The sequence below is a fragment of the Bubalus kerabau genome, chromosome 16 (assembly GCF_029407905.1).
Source record: "Bubalus kerabau isolate K-KA32 ecotype Philippines breed swamp buffalo chromosome 16, PCC_UOA_SB_1v2, whole genome shotgun sequence".
Lineage (NCBI taxonomy): Eukaryota > Metazoa > Chordata > Mammalia > Artiodactyla > Bovidae > Bubalus > Bubalus kerabau.
Window position 1 is genome coordinate 14,600,559 of NC_073639.1, and position 21,676 is coordinate 14,622,234.

At 38.8% G+C, this 21,676-nt stretch overlaps 2 protein-coding genes across 4 annotated transcripts in view; one reads left to right on the forward strand and one right to left on the reverse strand.

The window, feature by feature from the left end:
• Window positions 1-1,630, forward strand: part of PRMT9 (protein arginine methyltransferase 9) — a 33,738-nt gene extending 32,108 nt beyond the window's left edge. For 2 of the 3 annotated variants that reach the window (XM_055550836.1, XM_055550837.1), the window contains 2 exons: window positions 93-215; window positions 504-1,630. In XM_055550836.1, the coding sequence (XP_055406811.1) occupies window positions 93-215; window positions 504-719 (339 nt within the window). In that variant the 3' untranslated portion in view covers window positions 720-1,630. The remainder of the gene's footprint in view (window positions 1-92; window positions 216-503) is intronic. The other variant, XR_008703638.1, reaches the window with a different exon arrangement.
• Window positions 1,631-2,217: 587 nt separating this feature from the next.
• TMEM184C (transmembrane protein 184C) overlaps window positions 2,218-21,676 on the reverse strand; it is a 30,833-nt gene continuing 11,374 nt past the window's right edge. The window contains exons 5-10 of the mRNA XM_055550856.1: window positions 9,753-9,827; window positions 8,185-8,278; window positions 5,185-5,297; window positions 3,852-3,951; window positions 3,171-3,342; window positions 2,218-2,951 (exon numbers count right to left, since the gene is read on the reverse strand). Of these exons, the coding sequence (XP_055406831.1) occupies window positions 2,686-2,951; window positions 3,171-3,342; window positions 3,852-3,951; window positions 5,185-5,297; window positions 8,185-8,278; window positions 9,753-9,827 (820 nt within the window). The 3' untranslated portion in view covers window positions 2,218-2,685. The remainder of the gene's footprint in view (window positions 2,952-3,170; window positions 3,343-3,851; window positions 3,952-5,184; window positions 5,298-8,184; window positions 8,279-9,752; window positions 9,828-21,676) is intronic.

A 21,676-nucleotide genomic window follows, 5' to 3' on the forward strand; every position in this document is an offset into this window, starting at 1 on the left:
AAAAGCACCATATCATTGAGCTAAGTACAAAACAAGAAACTTGGGTCACAAAAAGGACTGAATTAAAAGCAAAAATTTTATACTTTGTTTAGGTACCTGTACGTGTATTTTTGGACCTGTCCTCATTGCCTTGTATACCTTTAAGTAAACCAGTGGAACTCTTAAGACTAGACTTAATGACGCCATATCTGAACACCTCTAACAGAGAAGTAAAGGTAAAATGGTTATTCTTGTCATATTCAGAACTATCTTAAATTATGTAATACCTTACATACTTAAAATAGCTTTAGCCACTTTCTTTGAATTTAAATGTTACTTTCTAAACAGTATGCAGACCTGAGTTTGGGTAAATATCAGTGACTAGAATAGGTTGGTATTAATTTGAATTGGGTGATTAAATGTATTTCTTTATAAAATTTGGATCTAAATCTTACTAAAAAGACAAAGACTTATCCAAGTCTACTCCATCTGATGAAATTCTTGCGATTTCTTAATTTTCATAGGTACGCATTTGTAAATCTGGACAAGTGACCGCCATTCCATTTTGGTATCATATGTACCTCGACAATGAGATTAGGTTAGATACTTCGAGTGAAGCCTCTCACTGGAAGCAGGCCGCAGTTGTTTTAGATAATCCCATCCAAGTGGAAATGGGAGACGAACTTGTACTCAGCATCCAGCACCACAAAAGCAACGTCAGCATCACCATAAAGCAATGAAGAGCAGACGTCTAATGAAAAAGTGTGGAAGTAGAGCAGTGGGTTTCCAGTTCTAGTCTGAATTAGTAGTGGGATTGTAACCATAAAATGCAGGTGTATTTTAGTCCTTGAAATGGTCAAATATTTTTAAAACATTGACATTAATAAAGTGTATTTAAAGACCCTAACTAAAGAGTAGCATTATTACAAAAATCTTACTGCAGACTTCCTTTCTGGCAAAGGCTGTCATTAATTTTTCAAATTAAGAACTTTTTATTGCTTGGTTTTACTTATTATAATTAAAATTTGCCAAACTTGTTAGTCTGTACTCTAAAGCTGTAAAGATAAGGAATTTTGAGTCTCTTATCCATTTTTTAGACATCTTGGCTATTTTCCTTAAATCTGAACTTTTGGTGAGGATACCTCAAAAAGTTGGTTTCCACTGAAGATTGAGGGTTTATGTTTACCTGTAAATTCTCAGCTTGCTTCTTGTAAATGTTGAAATACTTCTGAGCCACCTTCTCAGTTTTGTGTTAAGACTTTTAAGCTACAGCCTAAATGTAATTACAGGGTAAAAGAAGGACAAAAGAAATCTTAGGAGGCAGCATTTTTCCTGGTCTGCCTTTGGCAAAGAAAAATTTTAAAGCTGATAAATTCAGAAAGGGTTAAACCTAAACCAGTATTTTTAAAGGTTTTGATGTGAATACACAGTAGAAAAAAAAAAATTAGTCCAGACCCGAAATAGGGAGATTAATAAAGATTATCGTGCTTTGTATATACTGTGTGCTCTGTAGGTGAGCCACGCAGAAAATAAGATGTACCTTCCTTCTCTCCACACTGCCTGTTCTCCTTGCCTTTAGGGTTATACTGCCCAACTTAACTTTCAGTAGAAATGTTTCGTTTATAATAGACAATAAAAACTTTGTACCTAATTACTGTGTACCTGTGTGTGTGCTTAAATATATAAAGCATAGATTTTGAGAAATAAATACTTGCCCTTGCTATTTGCAACATACTGCTCTGGCACTTTCTATATTTATTTTCAGTGTAAAATGTTAGGCGCAAGGGGTTGTGATTAACAATTAGAGGAACTCTATCCAACCTAAGTAGTAAATTTCTCCCAGAGAGGATGTGCAAGTCTTGTGACTGTGGTTTGATAAACAGTTAGGACCACCCAGCCCAGATTTACATTTGCTGACACCTTTAGTAGCCCTAAAGAAAAGCAGGCTCTGTTTATCTGTCCCAAGTTTCTTATTCTTCCACTCTTTCGTCCAGTTTATTCTTTTCATCTCCAAGTCCTAGATAACCTATTAATCTGTTCGCCTTGGTGCAGATAATGATTTTTTAGACAGTAGTTGTTTTAAGATTAATAGATTAGGTCCTAGACATTTCTCCTAGTAGGAATGTAAGACACAGGCATCTCTCATTGTAGATAAATGATTTTCAACCCTTTAATTTTGGGGGCTTAAGTTTTTCTGCTGTGCCTCTAATCACAAGAGACATAAAAGGTTGCAGAAAATAAATGATAAATTCTCATTTATTGAAAGACATTCATTTGAGAAATAGAGAAATAATTGTTAGGTAAGCATATATGGCACATGATTATGATTGAGGTCCACTAACTCGCATTTCTGAATTATACTTTCTGCTAGTTCCAGAGCATTGTATTCATGCAGCAGTGGTAGGAAGCACAGATTTCTTAAAATGTCCTCCTCTTGATAAAGTAACGTCAGGAATGGTTAGTAGTCATTGTCTACCAGTTGAGTATGTGATACTCTGTAGTGTTAAGTCTAAGTCTAGGACATTTAGACTGATTATTTGTGATATACAAAACCTAGTTGTATAAATCCGGTGGCTGTACCTGGTTTTTGCCGTTGTGTTCAAATTTTCCATCATTAATGGCTTGTCCTAAGCACAAGATCCTGAGCAACGGGACACCAGGTAGTGAAGTAACACGGTAGTAGCACAGTCTGCTGCTGCACACTGCTCAGGAGGCCACGGGCTTCTCTGACGACTCTTCTCTCGCTCCTGCAGCATCGTTACCTGTGTCGTCAGATGCGTTAGCTGTGGTTGGTGTAGTCTGGGGGGTCACGGTGTGTCCAAACCCTTGATAGTGACCCACGGGTGAGGGCGGCACTGAAGAGGCAACGGAGAGTGCATCTTGTGATGATGATGATAACAAGCTTGTATGTTCATTTTGATCTTGATCCTCAGGAAAAAACTTTTTCCTAGGATGTCCCATGACTGTCCTTCCTTTAAAGTAAAATAAAAGTGTCCGAGTTAGCCAATAGTTAGGTTATTTTTAAATCCACTAAGATGTTGCCATGCTAAACGTTAAGCTCCTTTCCCCCCCTCCCAATTTGGAGAGCCTTATTGTGGTACCCATTTACACAAAGGCTTTTCAAAAACTTCTTCTACAGACTGGACAGGAGAACTCCAATAGCCTATTCGAATAAAATGGCTGGTACTTACCAACATGCCTTACTTGTTCAGAAATATCATCCCTAATATCTGAAACGTCCCACATAGCAAGAAAGGAATCAAAGCATGAGCCCTCTTCTGCTTCTTGGACATACGGTTTATATGAGAAAGTGTAGTGATGAGCGATAGCAGCAAGGAACATCTCAATACAGATAATAAAGTCCTGCAACAACAGCAACATCATCATCAGCCATACTGGATTTTAAATCTAGTTTTGCAGGCAAAAAGCACTATGTCTCTTTTCAAAAATGTATCAACAGCTGTTTTTTCCCTCACAAGACTGTCCTCATATTTTCATTTTCCAAAATAACGATTTTTGACCTCTTCATAAAAACACAAAATGCCAGAAGTTTAACTCAATTTTGTACTACTTCAATCACCACAGGTATTTCTTGGCCAAGTACAATGTATTCTCTTCCACTATCCAAGGACTTGGAGAAATGCAGAAAAAAGAAATTGAGTAGGAATAACAAAATCTAGGTTCTGTTACTAATTTGTAGAAGAACCAGGAAGTAGGGCCAATTTTTGTGGGGTTCCCCGTTCCCTCATGTGTAAAGTGAGGTAACTCTAGCCCCACAGCCTGCATACGTGCATGCTGCCAGGTTCAGGAGAGAATATGTAAAAACACGCAACAAAGCAAAGTTCTGCTGGGAGTCAGAGGGCACTGCTTACCTGGAGTCCTGTGGCCACAGCTTCTACCGTCTGCCATTCCCATGTATGCTTTTCAGAAATAACGCCAACTTTTACCAACAAAGCAATAACTACTGCTTGCCTATATGTTAGGAAAAGGTAAACGCCAAATCTATATCAAGCATAAAACCAGCAGTTGTTTAAAAAATACGCCATTTAAAAAGTGAAACCCCAGCACAACCTGTGGCCCACGACCACCCTGCCTTTCAGCATATTCCCGAAGACACTGTATAACTGCATTAGATACATCTGCTTTACACACTGACTCGTCCAGTACAGTTTCATTATATGAATTTTGATTTTGTATTCTTAGAACTTCGGGACTTGGTTTATAGTCTTTTTTTGTTTTGAAAGTGTGCATAAGTCGTCATATTTTAAGTTGGTCCTATACACAGACCATGCCTAACACCTTACACAATAGGAATTTAAAATGAAATAAAGGAAAGATACTTAAATGTTAATTTATGCACACATAAATTGGTTATTTAGATTATTTTAAAGAACATTTTGGAACCAGTCTTTTTTTTTTTGGAACCAGTCTTGTTAAACAGCTAAAATGAGATAAGGTTTCATATATCTATATGCAAGAATATTCACTTCCATATTACTTGTAATGGTAAAAAAATAAATTAGGAACAATCTAAATGTCAATAAGAAACTAATTAAAAAATTGTATCCATACATTAGAATACTGTGCATGGCAAAAGCAAAAAACCCAGTAACAACAAAACTATATTCTCACTGTATTTACAAAGAACTATAACTACAGTATACTAAACATTGAGTTCTACAGGTTTTTATAGTATGACGCTCTTTCTGTGGTTTTATAAATGATGTGGAGCACAGTGTCATTCATTCTGGGTGGTGGGATTGCAAGGATTTTTCTTCCCCCCACTTTGTATTATTTGTATATTGTTACATTTGGTATATTTGTTTCCAGGCCCCTATCACCCACCCCCCTTTACTAAACTGGGACCATGAACAGTTTTGTCTGTTTTAAAATTTTTACTAATGAATATTTTCTCACATTATTAAGTATTCTATATCATGGGTATCTTCCAAACTCTACTATATGAAAAAACCATGACTTATTTTAATGATTCCCTTAGTGTTGACATTTAGTGTCTCAAATTATTTTCTTCTTATAAATGTTAGGTGACCATTTGATTATTTATGAAAAAGCAAGGGCGGCTAAAAGAATGAACTTTTAAAAAGGCAAGTAGACATTTTAATTCCTCTTCCATATTAAGACTTACAAATTCTCATTAAACTGCCCTTTAGAAAATGGCAACATGCAAGAAAAAGCAACACTTACCAAAAAGAAACAAAAACCACCAGCTTTACACAAAGAAATTTGCCAACAGGTTGGATTGGACTCAGCTCTTCCTTCAGCACTTTATAAAAGAGCAGGAGACAATACATGGCGAACTAGAAACAATCAAACATATTCAATAAGAATAAATAAATTCGGTATTAGAAATACCAAAATCACAGACCAGACCTGGCACAGAGTAATTTTTCAGGCAAAATTTTCTAGGCTTTATTATGCTCCTTTTAGATTAACAAGAGGCTTTTAAATAGTTTACTATGGATGCAAATATCCAATATGAAATTTCTCAGAAGAGACGTGTAACATCATCTCTGAAAATGATTTTAATTGTTCATTTACAGGGCCCACAAAAAAACACAGTAAGAAGTGACTGCCGTGAATGGAAGAAAAGGCTCTCATTTAACCAAAATAAAAACACTGTCTGCTTATTAACAGCTTTTATATACAAGTTACCATTCATTTTATAAGGGTTGAGCTTACCACTAACTGTACATAGATTATTTGTAAGTGAACACGTTAAATAAGTACTATTTCAGTAAAACTATGCCCGTGAAATCAAAAAGTAAGGAATCAGGGAGACCATTTTTCTTGAGGGCAGTGTGTTAATCCTGCTGAATTTACTTTTTAAAGGTAATTAGCAGCTCAAGAGAGTAATTATTTAAAAAAATCAGTTGTAATTAGCATTGCACAGCAATAAACATTTTTCTAAAAGTTTACTTTCCCCATTATAAAATGCTTATTTATAATATTTTAGAATATGAAAGCAGTTAAGTATAAAGTTGTTCATAGTCCCATCATCCAACCATTCCTTTCTACACATAATATGGTTTTTAACAGGTATCATAAGTATAAAATTTTGTTGCTTTATGTTTTTCCACTTAAAGTACCCCTTTCCGTATATTTGATTAAATAACTGCCTAATGTTTTGACCAATGGAAGGACACAGAATATTTAACCAGTTCTCATCACTAGACTTTGGACTGTTTCCAGGCTTTTGTAAACAATAGGCCTTCTATACAAACATATTGAAAGCAAAAGTACTTCTGGCCATTTCTTGAGGCATTCCCCAAAATGGAATTGTTGGTTCCAGAAAATACAAACATGTGGAAAAGCTCTGAATACACAAGCATTTAATTTTTATTATAAATCTCTAATAACTCACATGCATGCCACTGTACCTAAACTATTATTTTGGAGAAAGCACTAAAGATTTTCAGCACACCTCACACCAATCAGAATGCTGCTGCTAAGTCATTTCAGTCATGTCCGACTCTGTGTGACCCCATAGACATCAGCCCACCAGGTTCCCCTGCCCCTGGGATTCTCCAGGCAAGAACACTGGAGTGGGTTGCCATTTCCTTCTCCAATGCAGGAAAGTGAAAAGTGAAAGTGAAGTCACTCAGTCGTGTCTCTTAGCGACCCCATGGACTGCAGCCCACCAGGCTCCTCCATCCATGGGATTCTCCAGGCAAGAGTACTGGAGTGGGATGCCACTGCCTTCTCCCCCAGTCAGAATGGCCATCATCAAAAAAACTACAGGCAATATATGCTGGAAAGGATGTGGAGAAACGGGAATCCTACTGCACTGTTGGTGGGAATGTAAATTGATACAGCCACTATGGAGAACAGTATAGAGAATGCTTAACAAACTAGGAATAAAACTACCATATGACCCAGCAAATCCCACTCCTGGGCATACCCTGAGAAAAACCACAATTCAAAAAGGCACGTGTATCCCAATGGTCACTGCAGCACTATCTACAATAGCCAGGACATGGAAGCGACTTAGACATCCATCGACAGATTAAATGGATAAAGATGTGATACATATATACAATGGAATATAACTCAACCATAAAAAGGGAAGAATTAAAGTCAGTTGTAATGAGCTGAATGAACCCACAGTTGGTTATACAGAGTGAAGTAAGTCAGAGAAAAATGAATATCCTATATTAATGCATATATATGGAATCTAGAAAAAGTATTGATGAACCTATTTGTAGGGAAGGAACAGAGACTCAGATGTAGAGAACTGACTTGTGGACACAGCAGGGGAAGGAGCGGGTAGGACGAACTGAGAAAGTAGCACTGACATATATACATAATCATGTGTAAAATAATTAGCAAGTGGGAAGCTGCTGTGTAACACAGGGAGCACAGTATGGTGTTCTGTGATGACCTAGAGGGATGGGATAGGAGGGGAACGGAGGCTCTAGAGAGAGGGAAGATGTGTGTGTGTCTGTGTGTATTATGGCTGATTTGTGTTGTTGTATGGAAGAAACCAACACAACATTGTAAAGCAATTATCTTACAATTTAAAAAATCGCAACATTTACATTAAAAGATTTTCAATAAAGTGCACCTTAAGTTGAAAGGATTCATTTCAGTTTCTATAACATTTTTTAAAACTTGGCATTCTCAATTTTTAATTCCAAATATATGAGAGAATTTTACTCTCCCACTTTTATTAAAACCCTACACTGTCATATACCAGTAAGACATTTTTTTATTGAATATACCTAGGATTTTTGTTTTAAGGAGAGGCATTATGCTTTTATTAATGACATATCCATAGAACTATGCAATAAATACCAGAACCAATGAAAAAATACAATCAACAATTCAGTGCAGTTCGGGGGAGAATGTATACATGCATGTGTATGGCTGAGTCCCTTCTCTATTCACCTGAAACCATCACAAGATTGTTAACTGACTATACCCCAATACAAAATGGTTTTGGTGTTTAAAAAAAAAACACTGTGCCCCTGAGCCACATTACATAAAAATTCAATGTATAAGTCACAAGATAATTAACAGATATGATATCTTTGCATATGTATAAAGACTTAAAGTTTCTTCAAGTTCTTCCTACAAATCAAGTTCAATATTAAAGTCACAATTAAGCTTTATTCCAGAAGAAACTTTCCCTAAAAAATTTTAGTTATAGATGTAAATTAAGTACAATTAAGATGAATATTTACTTACCAACTGAGACATATTGTTTATGATAACCAAGTAAGTCCAAGCATTTGAAAAGCTAAAGTTCCCTTCATCATATATACCAAGTAACTCACAGACTCTAAAAAAGATGGTAAAAATCAGACTTTATGAATAACTAAGTCAAAAATATATTTTAAAATACAACATTGATAGCAATACTTTAATTAATTAATTTGGCTGTACCACATGGCTGCTGCTAAGTTGCTGAAGTCATGTCTGACTCTGTGCGACCCCATAGACGGCAGCCCACTAGGCTCTGCTGTCCCTGGGATTCTCCAGGCAAGAACACTGGAGTGGGTTGCCATTTCCTTCTCCAATGCATGAAAGTGAAAAGGGAAAGTGAAGTCGCTCAGTCGTGTCCGACTCTTCGCGACCCCATGGACTGCAGCCTACCAGGCTCCTCCGCCCATGGGATTTTCCAGGCAAGAGTACCAAGTAGGGAGCCATCGCCTTCTCCTACCATATGGCATGAGGGATCTTAGTTTCCTGACCAGGGATTGAACCCATGTCCCTTGCAGTAGGAGTGCAGAGTCTTAACCACTGGCCCGCTTAGGGAAGCCCCAATACTTAAATTTAGAAGTAAGATTATTTCAAAGTTTCTGTAGATAATCACTTGATTTTGGCCATAGAGGTGGTTCAAAAATTAAAAACATTTTTCTAGAGATGTACCATATGATTATCCCTCCAATCTGAAATAAATCCAAAAGACAAAAACATTGAATTAGAAAGGGTAATTATTAGATTAAAAAAAATGATGCTGCCTAATTTTAAAAACATGTAATGCAGGTTTATAACTAAACTATATTTTTTTCTGCCAAATTGTTTTGCAGGCAACTTTTATGATAACCCAGATCTGAGTATTTACTTGTTTGGTTACCCAATTTCTAAACAGCAGAGAAATAAAGTAGCCTTAAAAAAAGGTAAATTAATCTTAATTCCAAGGCAAATGCTGCTAAAGAACTGCTAGCACAAAAGCAGAATAAAGAGCTGGATGCTTCCTTCAGCTTTCTTCCCATTCTTGTGAGCAGACAGCAGGCTAGCGTGACAAGCAGATGAGACACACAGTCTATCTGATGCTCTTACATTCTTAGGGAATAGTTTTTACCAGGCAGCTTAATGACGCCCCGTTTTACCTCAAATGCTAAGACTTGACAGAATTTTTAAAAAGGAAAGATATGTTTTCTTCTTTAAAATACAGTATTCATTTAGAAAATCAAGCCATGTAATGAATCTCAAGTGGCATACTTCAACTTCATGTACTAGATGTTTCTGTAAAGCTGTGTGCATACTTGAAAAAGACTATTTTGAAAATGCTTTCTAGAAATCTCTACAGGGAATATTATTTAAAAAAAATTATATGGTGATTCCTTGGACCATTCCTATGGTCACCTTATTTATTCTAACATAGTAGGGTTTATACATACTGTTTTTATAAAAGACTAGATGTGTTATAAACAAGCAACAAGTTTTATGTGCTTTCTACTCAGTTGTTTCACTTAGGTAAGAGCGTGAGAATTAAAAAAAACAAAATAATGTGCGTTCTGTGTACTCACAAAGCAATGATGGTGGTGAATGGTCTGACGACTGTATATTGTAAGACACCCAGTTTGCATCTAAACAGCAATACTCTGTCAAAGAAAAATAATTCACCATTTGAATTACTCATTTCATACTATCAGGTTTTCTCCAAAGCCCGCAAATTAAAATCAGTTTGACAAATGATGCCATATTTATGTTTAATTTTTAAAAATTATTTTTTATCGTAGTATAGTTGATTTACAATGTTGTGTTAGTTTCAGTTGTACAGCAAAGTGATTCAATTATACATATACATACATCTACTCCTTTTAGAATAATTCTTTTAATTTAGTCATTCTAAATGGCTACTGGGGAAGAATGTGGATGGAAGCAAACACATTACTTAAATACTGTTTTTTAAATTATGTAACAACGACATCTGAAAGATTTCCCTTTTTATGTCTAATTTCAAATTCCTGAGTAGTGCAGCACAGAACAGAAACAAAAAGAATGGAAGTGGGTCCCTGTGTGTTTCTGGAAGAAAAACCAAGTAACAAATAAATTACATGTAGGCTTGCATATATGGAAGTGTATTGAGAAAATAATATTTACATTTAGGATTCAGTTTCCTTTCAAGCTTGGCCATTATATATCATTCCAGACAGTATCACTGACTAGATACTCTGCAAGAACAAAACAAAGATCCTGCATAAAACAGTTTTTAATCACTGAGCTCACTTAATGTAGGGGAAAATCTACAAACAAAAACAAAACAAAAAAGTCCCCAAACAGCTACCACCAAAAAAAAAAAAGGCCCTCTACCTGAGAGCCTTGTGGAACTTTCTTAAAAAGACCAAGATGCTCTGAAGGCAAATGTTTATTTAACACTCCTTCATCAATTCTATGTATTATAAATGCCCTAGTTTAAGAATTACATCTAGACTGAGAAGAATGAGTCTGACACACACATCTTGAGGCCTGGAGTTACCAGGACTGAATTAAAAGCTGATGGGGTTCCACATGCTGAGAGCCTTCTCTGTGCCGGGGTCGTTCACTCCCACTGATAACCGAGTGCCCCTGGGGAGGTGGTCCGGGAGCTGCACTTGGGGGCGCAGCAAGAACTCCTGATGACAATGTCTGGGCCACACACGCTGTGCTCCCACCTGTAGTGCTCTGTGAACTGATTGTCAAAACAAACTTTAGACCACTAGGAAACTAAGCAAATGCATTGGTCAATTAGATACCTTTGAAGGCTGTGGAGAATTAATGAGCTGGAAGATGGACCTGAAGACATTTTCCAGAGTGCAACAATGCTGGCACAAAGAAGAGCAGACGCAGAAGGCCTAACACACACGCCAAGTGAGGGAAGAGCAGAGAAGAGCAGACTCAGAAGGCCCAACACACACGCCAAGTGAGGGAAGAGCAGAGAAGAGCAGACTCAGAAGGCCCAACACACACGCCAAGTGAGGGAAGAGCAGAGAAGAGCAGACTCAGAAGGCCTAACACACACGCCAAATGAGGGAAGAGCAGAGAAGAGCAGACTCAGAAGGCCTAACACACATGCCAAGTGAGGGAAGAGCAGAGAAGAGCAAGCTCAGAAGGCCCAACACACACGCCAAGTGAGGGAAGAGCAGAGAAGAGCAGGCTCAGAAGGCCTAACACACACGCCAAGTGAGGGAAGAGCAGAGAAGAGCAGGCTCAGAAGGCCCAACACACACGCCAAGTGAGGGAAGAGCAGAGAAAAGCAGACTCAGAAGGCCTAACACACATGCCAAGTGAGGGAAGAGCAGAGAAGAGCAGACTCAGAAGGCCCAACACACACGCCAAGTGCAGGAAGAGCAGAGAAGAGCAGGCTCAGAAGGCCTAACACACATGCCAACTGAGGGAAGAGCAGAGAAGAGCAGACTCAGAAGGCCTAACACACATGCCAAGTGAGGGAAGAGCAGAGAAGAGCAGACTCAGAAGGCCCAACACACACGCCAAGTGCAGGAAGAGCAGAGAAGAGCAGGCTCAGAAGGCCTAACACACATGCCGAGTGAGGGAAGAGCAGAGAAGAGCAGACTCAGAAGGCCCAACACACACGCCAAGTGCAGGAAGAGCAGAGAAGAGCAGGCTCAGAAGGCCTAACACACATGCCAACTGAGGGAAGAGCAGAGAAGAGCAGACTCAGAAGGCCTAACACACATGCCAAGTGAGGGAAGAGCAGAGAAGAGCAGACTCAGAAGGCCCAACACACACGCCAAGTGCAGGAAGAGCAGAGAACAGCAGGCTCAGAAGGCCTAACACACATGCCAACTGAGGGAAGAGCAGAGAAGAGCAGACTCAGAAGGCCTAACACACATGCCGAGTGAGGGAAGAGCAGAGAAGAGCAGACTCAGAAGGCCCAACACACACGCCAAGTGAGGGAAGAGCAGAGAAGAGCAAGCTCAGAAGGCCCAACACACACGCCAAGTGAGGGAAGAGCAGAGAAGAGCAGACTCAGAAGGCCTAACACACATGCCAAGTGCGGGAAGAGCAGAGAAGAGCAGACTCAAAAGGCCTAACACACATGCCGAGTGAGGGAAGAGCAGAGAAGAGCAGACTCAGAAGGCCCAACACACACGCCAAGTGAGGGAAGAGCAGAGAAGAGCAGACTCAGAAGGCCTAACACACATACCGAGTGAGGGAAGAGCAGAGAAGAGCAGACTCAGAAGGCCCAACACACACGCCAAGTGCAGGAAGAGCAGAGAAGAGCAGGCTCAGAAGGCCTAACACACATGCCAACTGAGGGAAGAGCAGAGAAGAGCAGACTCAGAAGGCCTAACACACATGCCAAGTGAGGGAAGAGCGGAGAAGAGCAGACTCAGAAGGCCTAACACACATGCCAAGTGAGGGAAGAGCAGAGAAGAGCAAGCTCAGAAGGCCTAACACACACGCCAAGTGCGGGAAGAGCAGAGAAGAGCAGACTCAGAAGGCCTAACACACATGCCGAGTAAGGGAAGAGCAGAGAAGAGCAGACTCAGAAGGCCCAACACACACGCCAAGTGAGGGAAGAGCAGAGAAGAGCAGACTCAGAAGGCCTAACACACATGCCGAGTGAGGGAAGAGCAGAGAAGAGCAGACTCAGAAGGCCCAACACACACGCCAAGTGCGGGAAGATCAGAGAAGAGCAGGCTCAGAAGGCCTAACACACATGCCAAGTGAGGGAGGAGCAGAGAAGAGCAGACTCAGAAGGCCTAACACACATGCCGAGTGAGGGAAGAGCAGAGAAGAGCAGACTCAGAAGGCCTAACACACATGCCGAGTGAGGGAAGAGCAGAGAAGAGCAGACTCAGAAGGCCTAACACACATGCCAAGTGAGGGAAGAGCAGAGAAGAGCAAGCTCAGAAGGCCTAACACACATGCCAAGTGAGGGAAGAGCAGAGAAGAGCAGACTCAGAAGGCCTAACACACATGCCGAGTGAGGGAAGAGCAGAGAAGAGCAGACTCAGAAGGCCTAACACACATGCCAAGTGAGGGAAGAGCAGAGAAGAGCAAGCTCAGAAGGCCTAACACACATGCCAAGTGAGGGAAGAGCAGAGAAGAGCAGACTCAGAAGAGACTATGGCTGAGAACTTTTCCAAACCGATCAGAAACGCAAAGCTACAGACTGAGGCACCCTGTACATTAAATAGGACTAAAACCAAAAAACCCCTAGATATTCCATAGTGAAACTGCAAAATATCAAAGACAGGGTCTTAAAAATGCAGCTGAAGACAGGTCACCTACTAATATAATGGAATGACAACTAGATTGAAAGTAAAGGCTTAACAGTAACAACTGATGCCAGTATAGGGTGGAATAAAATCTCCACAATGTTTGTGGAAAATTCTTGTCAACAAGGAATTACATCCAGCAAAACAATCTTTCAAGAATGAAGGCAAAATAAAGACACTTTTGGATTAAGTGTATCTGAGAACATCTGCCACTGCTATGCTGACGCTGCAAGAAATTTTAAGAACCATACATTAGAGAGAAGGAAATGATCCCAGATAGAATATCTGAGATGCGAGGAGTAATGAACTAACTGTTACACTGTAGTTAAATCTATAAAAGCATTACAAAAACATTCTATACAAACTGATATCTATTTTTTTAAGATTAAAGACTAGAAACAGAAAGTATAACTTCCAAACTAGTAATGAGGGCAAAAAAAAACAGCATAAGAAAAACATCAACAGAAACAGGTAAACAACTAGCAGGGACATTTGGAGCAGCACCTGTACCCCAAGCACAGGTAAGAGCCACATTCAAACTACAAATACTCAAAGACTATAAAGTTTTAACATTGGAGAAGCTATGAGAAAGCTTTGGTTTTTAAGGATATATATATATAATATCCCAGGTGCAGGAGACATGAGACCCAGGTTCAATCCCTGGGTGGGGAAGGTCCCTTGGAGGAGGGCATGGCAACCCACTCCAGTATTCTTGCTTGGAGAATCCCATGGACAGAGGAGCCTGGCAGGCTATAGTCCATGGGGTCACAAAGAGCTGGACACAACTGAAGTGAAGTGACACAACTGAAGTGACTTAGAGTGGTGGTATCCACATATCTGAGGTTGTTGATATTGCTCCCGCCTATCTGGATTCCAGTTTGTAACTCATCCAGCCCAGCATTTCTCATGATGTGCTCAGCTTACAGGTTAAACAAACAGGGTGACAGCAGACAGCCCTCTCGTACTCCCTTTTCAATCTTGAACCAGTCAGTTGTTCCATACAGGGTTCTAACTGTTGCTTCTTGACCCGCATACAGATTTCTCAAGAGACAGGTAAGATGTTCTGGTATTCCCACCTCTCTTAAGGGCTTTCCACAGTTTATTATGGTCCACACAGTCAAAGGCTTTAGCACAGTCAATGAAACAGAGGTAGATGTTCTTCTGAAATTCCCTAGCTTTCTCTAAGATCCAGTGAATGCTGGCAATTTGACCTCTGGTTTCTTTTCCTTTTCTAAACCCAGCTTGGGTATCTACAAGTTCTTGGTTTGCATAATGCCTAGCATGCAAGATTTTAAGCATGACCTTACTAACATGGGCTGCTGCTGCTTAGTCGCTTCAGTCATGTCTGACTCTGTGCAACCCTACAGACTACAGCCTGCCAGGCTCCTCTGTCCATGGGATTCTCTAAGTAAGAGTACTAGAGTGGGTTGCCATGCCCTCCTCCAGGGGATCCTCCCTACTCAGGGATCAAACCCAGGTCTCCTGCACTGGAGACAGATTCATTACTGCTGAGCCACCAGGGAAACCCTGACTAGCATAGGAAATGAGTGAAACTGTCTGATGTTTACAACATTCTTTAGTACTACCCTTCCTAGGAGTTGGGATGAGGACTGACCTTTTCTAGTCCTGTGACCACTGCTGGGTAGTCCAGATTTGCTGACATATTGAATACAACACCTAGATGGCATCATCCTTTAGGGGTTTGAATAGTTCTATCAAAATTCCACAGCATCCCTTTGCTTTATTAAAAGCAGTACTTCCGATCCATGGATCGGAAGAATCAATATAGTGAAAATGAGTATGCTACCCAAAGCAATCTATAGATTCAATGCAATCCCTATCAGGCTACCAACGGTATTTTTCACACAGCTAGAACAAATAATTTCACAATTTGTATGGAAATACAAAAAACCTCAAATAGCCAAAGCAATCTTGAGAAAGAAGAATGGAACTGGAGGAATCAACCTGCCTGACTTCAGGCTCTACTACAAAGCTACAGTCATCAAGACAGTATGGTACTGGCACAAAGACAGAAATATAGATCAATGGAACAAAATGGAAAGCTTAGAGATAAATCCACGTACCTATAGACACCTTATCTTTGACAAAGGAGGCAAGAATATACAATGAAGAAAAGACAATCTCTTTAACAAGTAGTGCTGGGAAAACTGGTCAACCACCTGTAAAAGAATGAAACTAGAACACTTTCTAACACCATTCACAAAAACAAACTCAAAATGGATTAAAGATCTAAACGTAAGACCAGAAACTATAAGACTTCTAGAGGAGAACATAGGCAGAACACTCTCTGACATAAATCACAGCAGGATCCTCTATGACCCACCTCCCAGGATCCTGGGAATAAAAGCAAAAATAAACAAATGGGACCTAATTAAACTTAAAAGCTTCTGCACAACAAAGGAAACTTTAAGTAAGGTGAAAAGACAGCCTTCAGAATGGAAGAAAATAATAGCAAATGAAGCAACTGACAAAGAATTAATCTCAAAAATATACAAGCAACCCCTGCAGCTCAATTCCAGAATAAATGACCCAATCAAAAAATGGGCCAAAGAACTAAACAGACATTTCTCCAAAGACGACATACAGATGGCTAAAAAACACACGAAAAGATGCTCAACGTCACTCATTATCAGAGAAATGCAAATCAAAACCACAATGAGGTACCATTTCACGCCAGTCAGAATGGCTGCTATCCAAAAGTCTACAAGCAATAAATGCTGGAGAGGGTGTGGAGAAAAGGGAACCCTCTTACACCACTGGTAGGAATGCAAACTAATACAGCCACTATGGAGAACAGTGTGGAGATTCCTTAAAAAACTGGAAATAGAACTGCCATCAGTTCAGTTCAGTTCAGCCGCTCAGTCGTGTCTGACTTTTTGCAGCCCCATGAATCGCAGCACACCAGGCCTCCCTGTCCATCACCAACTCCCGGAGTTCACTCAGACTCAAGTCCTTCGAGTCGGTGATGCCATCCAGCCATCTCATCCTCTGTCATCCCCTTCTCCTCCTGCTCCCAATCCCTCCCAGCATCAGAGTCTTTACCAATGAGTCAACTCTTCACATGAGGTGGCCAAAGTACTGGAGTTTCAGCTTTAGCATCAGTCCTTCCAAAGAAATCCCAGGGCTGATCTCCTTCAGAATGGACTGGCTGGATCTCCTTGCAGTCCAAGGGGCTCTCAAGAGTCTTCTCCAACACCACAGTTCAAAAGCATCAATTCTTTGGCACTCAGCTTTCTTCACAGTCCAACTCTCACATCCATACATGACTACTGGAAAAACCATAACCTTGACTAGATGGACCTTTGTTGGCAAAGTAAGGTCTCTGCTTTTCAATATGCTATCTAGGTTGGTCATAACTTTTCTTCCAAGGAGTAAGTGTCTTTTAATTTCATGGCTGCAGTGATTTTGGAGCCCCAAAAAATAAAGTCTGACACTGTTTCCCCATCTATTTGCCATGAAGAGATGGGACCAGATGCCATGATCTTCATTTTCTGAATGTTGAGCTTTAAGCCAACTTTTTCACTCTCTTCTTTCACTTTCATCAAGAGGCTCTTTAGTTCCTCTTCACTTTCTGCCATAAGGGTGGTGTCATCTGCGTATCTGAGGTTATTGATATTTCTCCCTGCAATCTTGATTCCAGCTTGTGCTTCTTCCAGCCCAGCATCTCTCATGATGTACTCTGCATGTAAGTTAAATAAGCAGAACTGCCATACGACCCAGCAATCCCACTGCTAGGCATACACACAGAGGAAACCAGAATTGAAAGAGACATGTGTACCCCAATGTTCATCACAGCACTGTTTATAATAGTCAGGACATGGAAGCAACCTAGATGTCCATCAGCAGATGAATGGATAAGAAAGCTGTGGTACATATACACAATGGAGTATTACTCGGCCAATAAAAACAATACATTTGAATCAGTTCTAATGAGGTGGATGAAACTGGAGCCTATTATACAGAGTGAAGTAACCCAGAAAGAAAAACACCAATACAGTATGCTAACACATATATATGGAATTTAGAAAGATGGTAATGATAACCCTGTATGCGAGACAGCAAAAGAGACATAGATGTATACAACAGTCTTTTGGACTCTGTGGGAGAGGGTGAGGGTGGGATGATCTGGGAGAATGACATTGAAACGTATAATATATGAAACAAATCACCAGTCCAGGTTCAATGCATGATACAGGATGCTTGGGGTTGGTGCACTGGGATGACCCAGAGGGATGGTATGGGGTGGGAGGGGGGTTCAGGATGGGGAACACATGTACACCCGTGGTGGATTCATGTCAATGTATGGCAAAACCAATACAATATTGTAAAGTAATTAGCCTCCAATTAAAATAAATAAATTTATATTAAAATAAAATAAAAGCAGTGCTTCCTTTTGCACACTTGATTTCACTCTCCAGAATATCTGGCTCTGGGTGACTGATCACACCATCCTATTAATCCAGTATATTAAGATTTTTTTGTACAAGTTCTTAAGTGTATTCCTTCCAGTTCTTCTTGATCTCTTCAGCATCTACTAGGTCTCTACCATTTTTGTCCTTTATTGTGCTCATCTTTGGACAGAATATTCCCTTGATTTTCCAATTTTCCTGAAGAGATCTCTAGTCTTTCCCTTCTGTTGTTTTCTTCCAGTTTTATGCACTGTTCATTGAAGAAGGCCTTCTTGTCTCTCTATGCTGTTCTTTGACACTCTGTATTTAGTGGGATGTACCTTTCCCTTTCTCGCTTGCTTTCGCTTTTTTCTTTAGCTATGTGTAAGGGCTCCTCAGATAAGCACTTTGCCTTCTTGCTTTTCTTTTTCTTTGGGATGGTTTTGTTCGCTGCCTCTTGTAGAGTATTACAGACCTCCGACCATAGTTCTTCAGGCACACTCTTTACTAGATCTAATCTCTTGAATCTCTTTATAACCTCTACTAATATTCATAGGGGATTTAAGTCGTACCTGGTTGGCCTAGTGGTTTTCCCCACTTTTAGTTTAAGCCTGAATTTTGCTATGACAAGGTGATGATCTGAACTATAGTCAGCTCCAGGTCTTGTTTTTGCTGACTGTATACAGCTTCTCCATCTTCGGCTACAAGGAATGTAATCAATTTGATTGCGGTATTGACCATCTGGTGATGTCTTTGTGTAAATCGTCTCTTGTGTTGTTGAAAAAGAGTGTTTGCTATGACCAGTACATTTTCTTGGCAGAATTAAGTTAGCCTTTTCCCTGCTTCATTTTGTCCTCCAAGGCCAAACTTGCCTGTTACTCCAGGTACCTCTTGACTTCCTACTTTTGCATTCCAATCCCCAATGATGAGTAGAACATCTATTTTTGGTGTGAGTTCTAGGAGTTCTTCTAGGTCTTCATAGAACTGATCAGCTTCTTCAGAATTGGTGGTAGGGGCACAGACTTGAACTACTATTATGTTGAATGGCGTGCCTTGGACATGAACCAAGATCATGTTCATTTGCTTTAAAATAAAGTCTATGTTCAAACATATGTCCATACATTTAAAAACTTCATTTAGTCTGCCTAATTCCTAAATGGTGTAATTAAGAAAATTTTTGTTCTAGAAACAACAGGAAGCCAAAATAGTTCTATACTTGTCCTCCTAGAAAGAAAAGTCCAGGGCATATCTTTCAAGGTATATAGTACCCCATCTCTTTCTGTAATATGTAAGTAAAGGCAGTAACTCTTACGTAGGCAGTAAAACTTGGACATGAAGACAGTGACAGTATAAGAAAGGGAAATCATAACTTCATTTTGTTCATGAACAAAGATCTAAAAATTCTAAAATATTAGCGATCCAACACTTATAATGTAGAAAAGTTGATGATACACCACAACCACTTAAAATTTGTCTTTCAAATGCCAAGTGGATTATAACGTTAGAAAAGTCATTAATCTAATTCACTATATTAACAGGTCAAAAGCAAAAAATTATGATCATCTCAACAGGGATAGAAAAAGCATTTGATGATATTCAATACTTAGGTATGATTAAAAACTCTTAACTAGGGATAAAAAAGAGTTTATTTAAGCTAATAAAGGATGCCTACAAAACATCTTTAGAAACATTATATTCAAATGTGAGATTTTATAAGAATTCCCATTAAAACCAGGAATGATACAATAAAGTCTAAAGGTACTGAGCACAGTGAGAAGAGAAACATGTATAAAAACTAGAAACAAATTCTTTTGAAGGTGACTGGTTACACAGAGAATTTAAGATCTACAGAATAAGAAAAATTAACAAGATTTTTGGATATAGGCTCCATATGCAAAAACCAATTGCCTTTCTATACACTGGTAGTTATTAAACTAATTTTTAAAAAAGATGTTATTTACAATAGAAATATAATATAAGACATTTAAAAAGTCATAAAAGATGTACAACACTTTTATGAGAAAACTATACTGAAAGATAAATGAAGAGCTAGATAAGCAGAAAGTAGACCATATTCATAGATAAGAAGATTCAAATAACCATAAAGATTTCAATAAATTGAAGACTGAATTCAGTAAATTGAAGACTGAATTCAATTCCAATCAAAAAGTCCCAATAGGATTTTTCAAGTAACCTAACAAGCTGAATCAGAAATTTATACATAAGAGCACCAAATTAAGAATAGCCCATTTAAGACTTATTAATAAAATATAGTAGTCAATGAATGGAAATGGTCCAGGGATTGAAAAGTTAATCAATAAAACAAAAAAAGGGAAGATCACAAATAGACCCACATATATGGAACCTTTATATGACAGAGATGGCAACATAACCAGTGAGGCAGGAGAGAGAATGGTGCTAGCACAGCCAGTCAATCACATAAAGTGAAAGTGCATTCCTACTTCATATAACATATGAGAAAGGAATCAATATATGTTTATAAGTCTTAATGGAAAAGTAAAATGTTTAGGAAGAAAGCACAGGAGAGTTGTTTTTATAATGCTGGGGTCAGGAAGAATTTTTTTAACCAGACAAAAAGTACTTGAAATAAGACTGATAAATTCAACAATATAAACATCCTCAATAAAGTGCCAAAACATGCCAAAAACTAGAAGAAGGTATTTTTAACATGCATTAAATAATTAGTATCTTAATCTATAAAGATCCCCTACGGATAAGACAACCCATTAAAAAATGAGGAACAGAAACAATCACTTCTCAGAAGGAAAACACAAATGGCTGATAAACATATGAAAACTTGCTTAACCTCACTACTAATCAGTAAAACCTTTATGACCTCTTGAGAGGCAAACATTAAGAAGTATGGGTAATTCTAAAATCTTTTCTACTGGTAATGGGAGAGTAACTTGATACTGTCACTTCAGCAAATAATTTATCACAAAATCACACAAAAGCCAAAGATGTAGCATATCCACTCCAAGGTATACACCCTAGAGCAAATTTTTTCAAAGTGTGGCAAATTCAACATGGTGGGCTATGATCCAATTTTAAAAACAAGAGGGTGGAAGGGAATACACAGTAAGAGTGAGTACCGTTTCATGAAAACATTTGTTTCCTAACAGTATTAAATGACTAGGTAAAATGTTCCCCTCCTCTCATAAACTCACATGCATAAAATCTAACATTCATTAAAAGGAAACTCACTGTGCTCACTGCATGTCACAGAAATCACAGTCTAAAAAGGAGATGCAGTTTTACATCTAAAGACTGCAAACTTGCATCTTAAATTCAGTATAATGCTTAAAACCAAAGCATCATATTGATTTATCCTCAACAGCAACAGGCTGATTAATGATCAGACATATATCACCAGTTATCCAATAGAAGGAGACTGGTAACCTAAACTGTATTTATATACAAGAAAATGAGAAGTTTTGTATTACTAAAACCATATCCCCAAACTGCATGGCTTTGGTAATGTTTAAAGTCTTCAAAGGAAAGAAAACCTGGTTTATGGTTATGGACGCACTGCTGATAACATTCAGGTAGTAGCTGTCAGAACTCAAGAGTCTCAGGAACTTTTAATATAGTTTTTTAAAAAGAGAAAATGTGATTAAAAAAAATTAAAGTTTTGATGTAAAATTATCCCTGAATAAAAGTGATGCTTAGAAAAATGTAAACAAGCATGAATGTAACTGCTTGTGTAGTTAGGAACAAATAAATTGCACAAGCACAGAAAAGGGGAATTTTGGTCTACAGCCTTGAAACCTTGAAAAAGGTTCTGGGTTTTAGCTG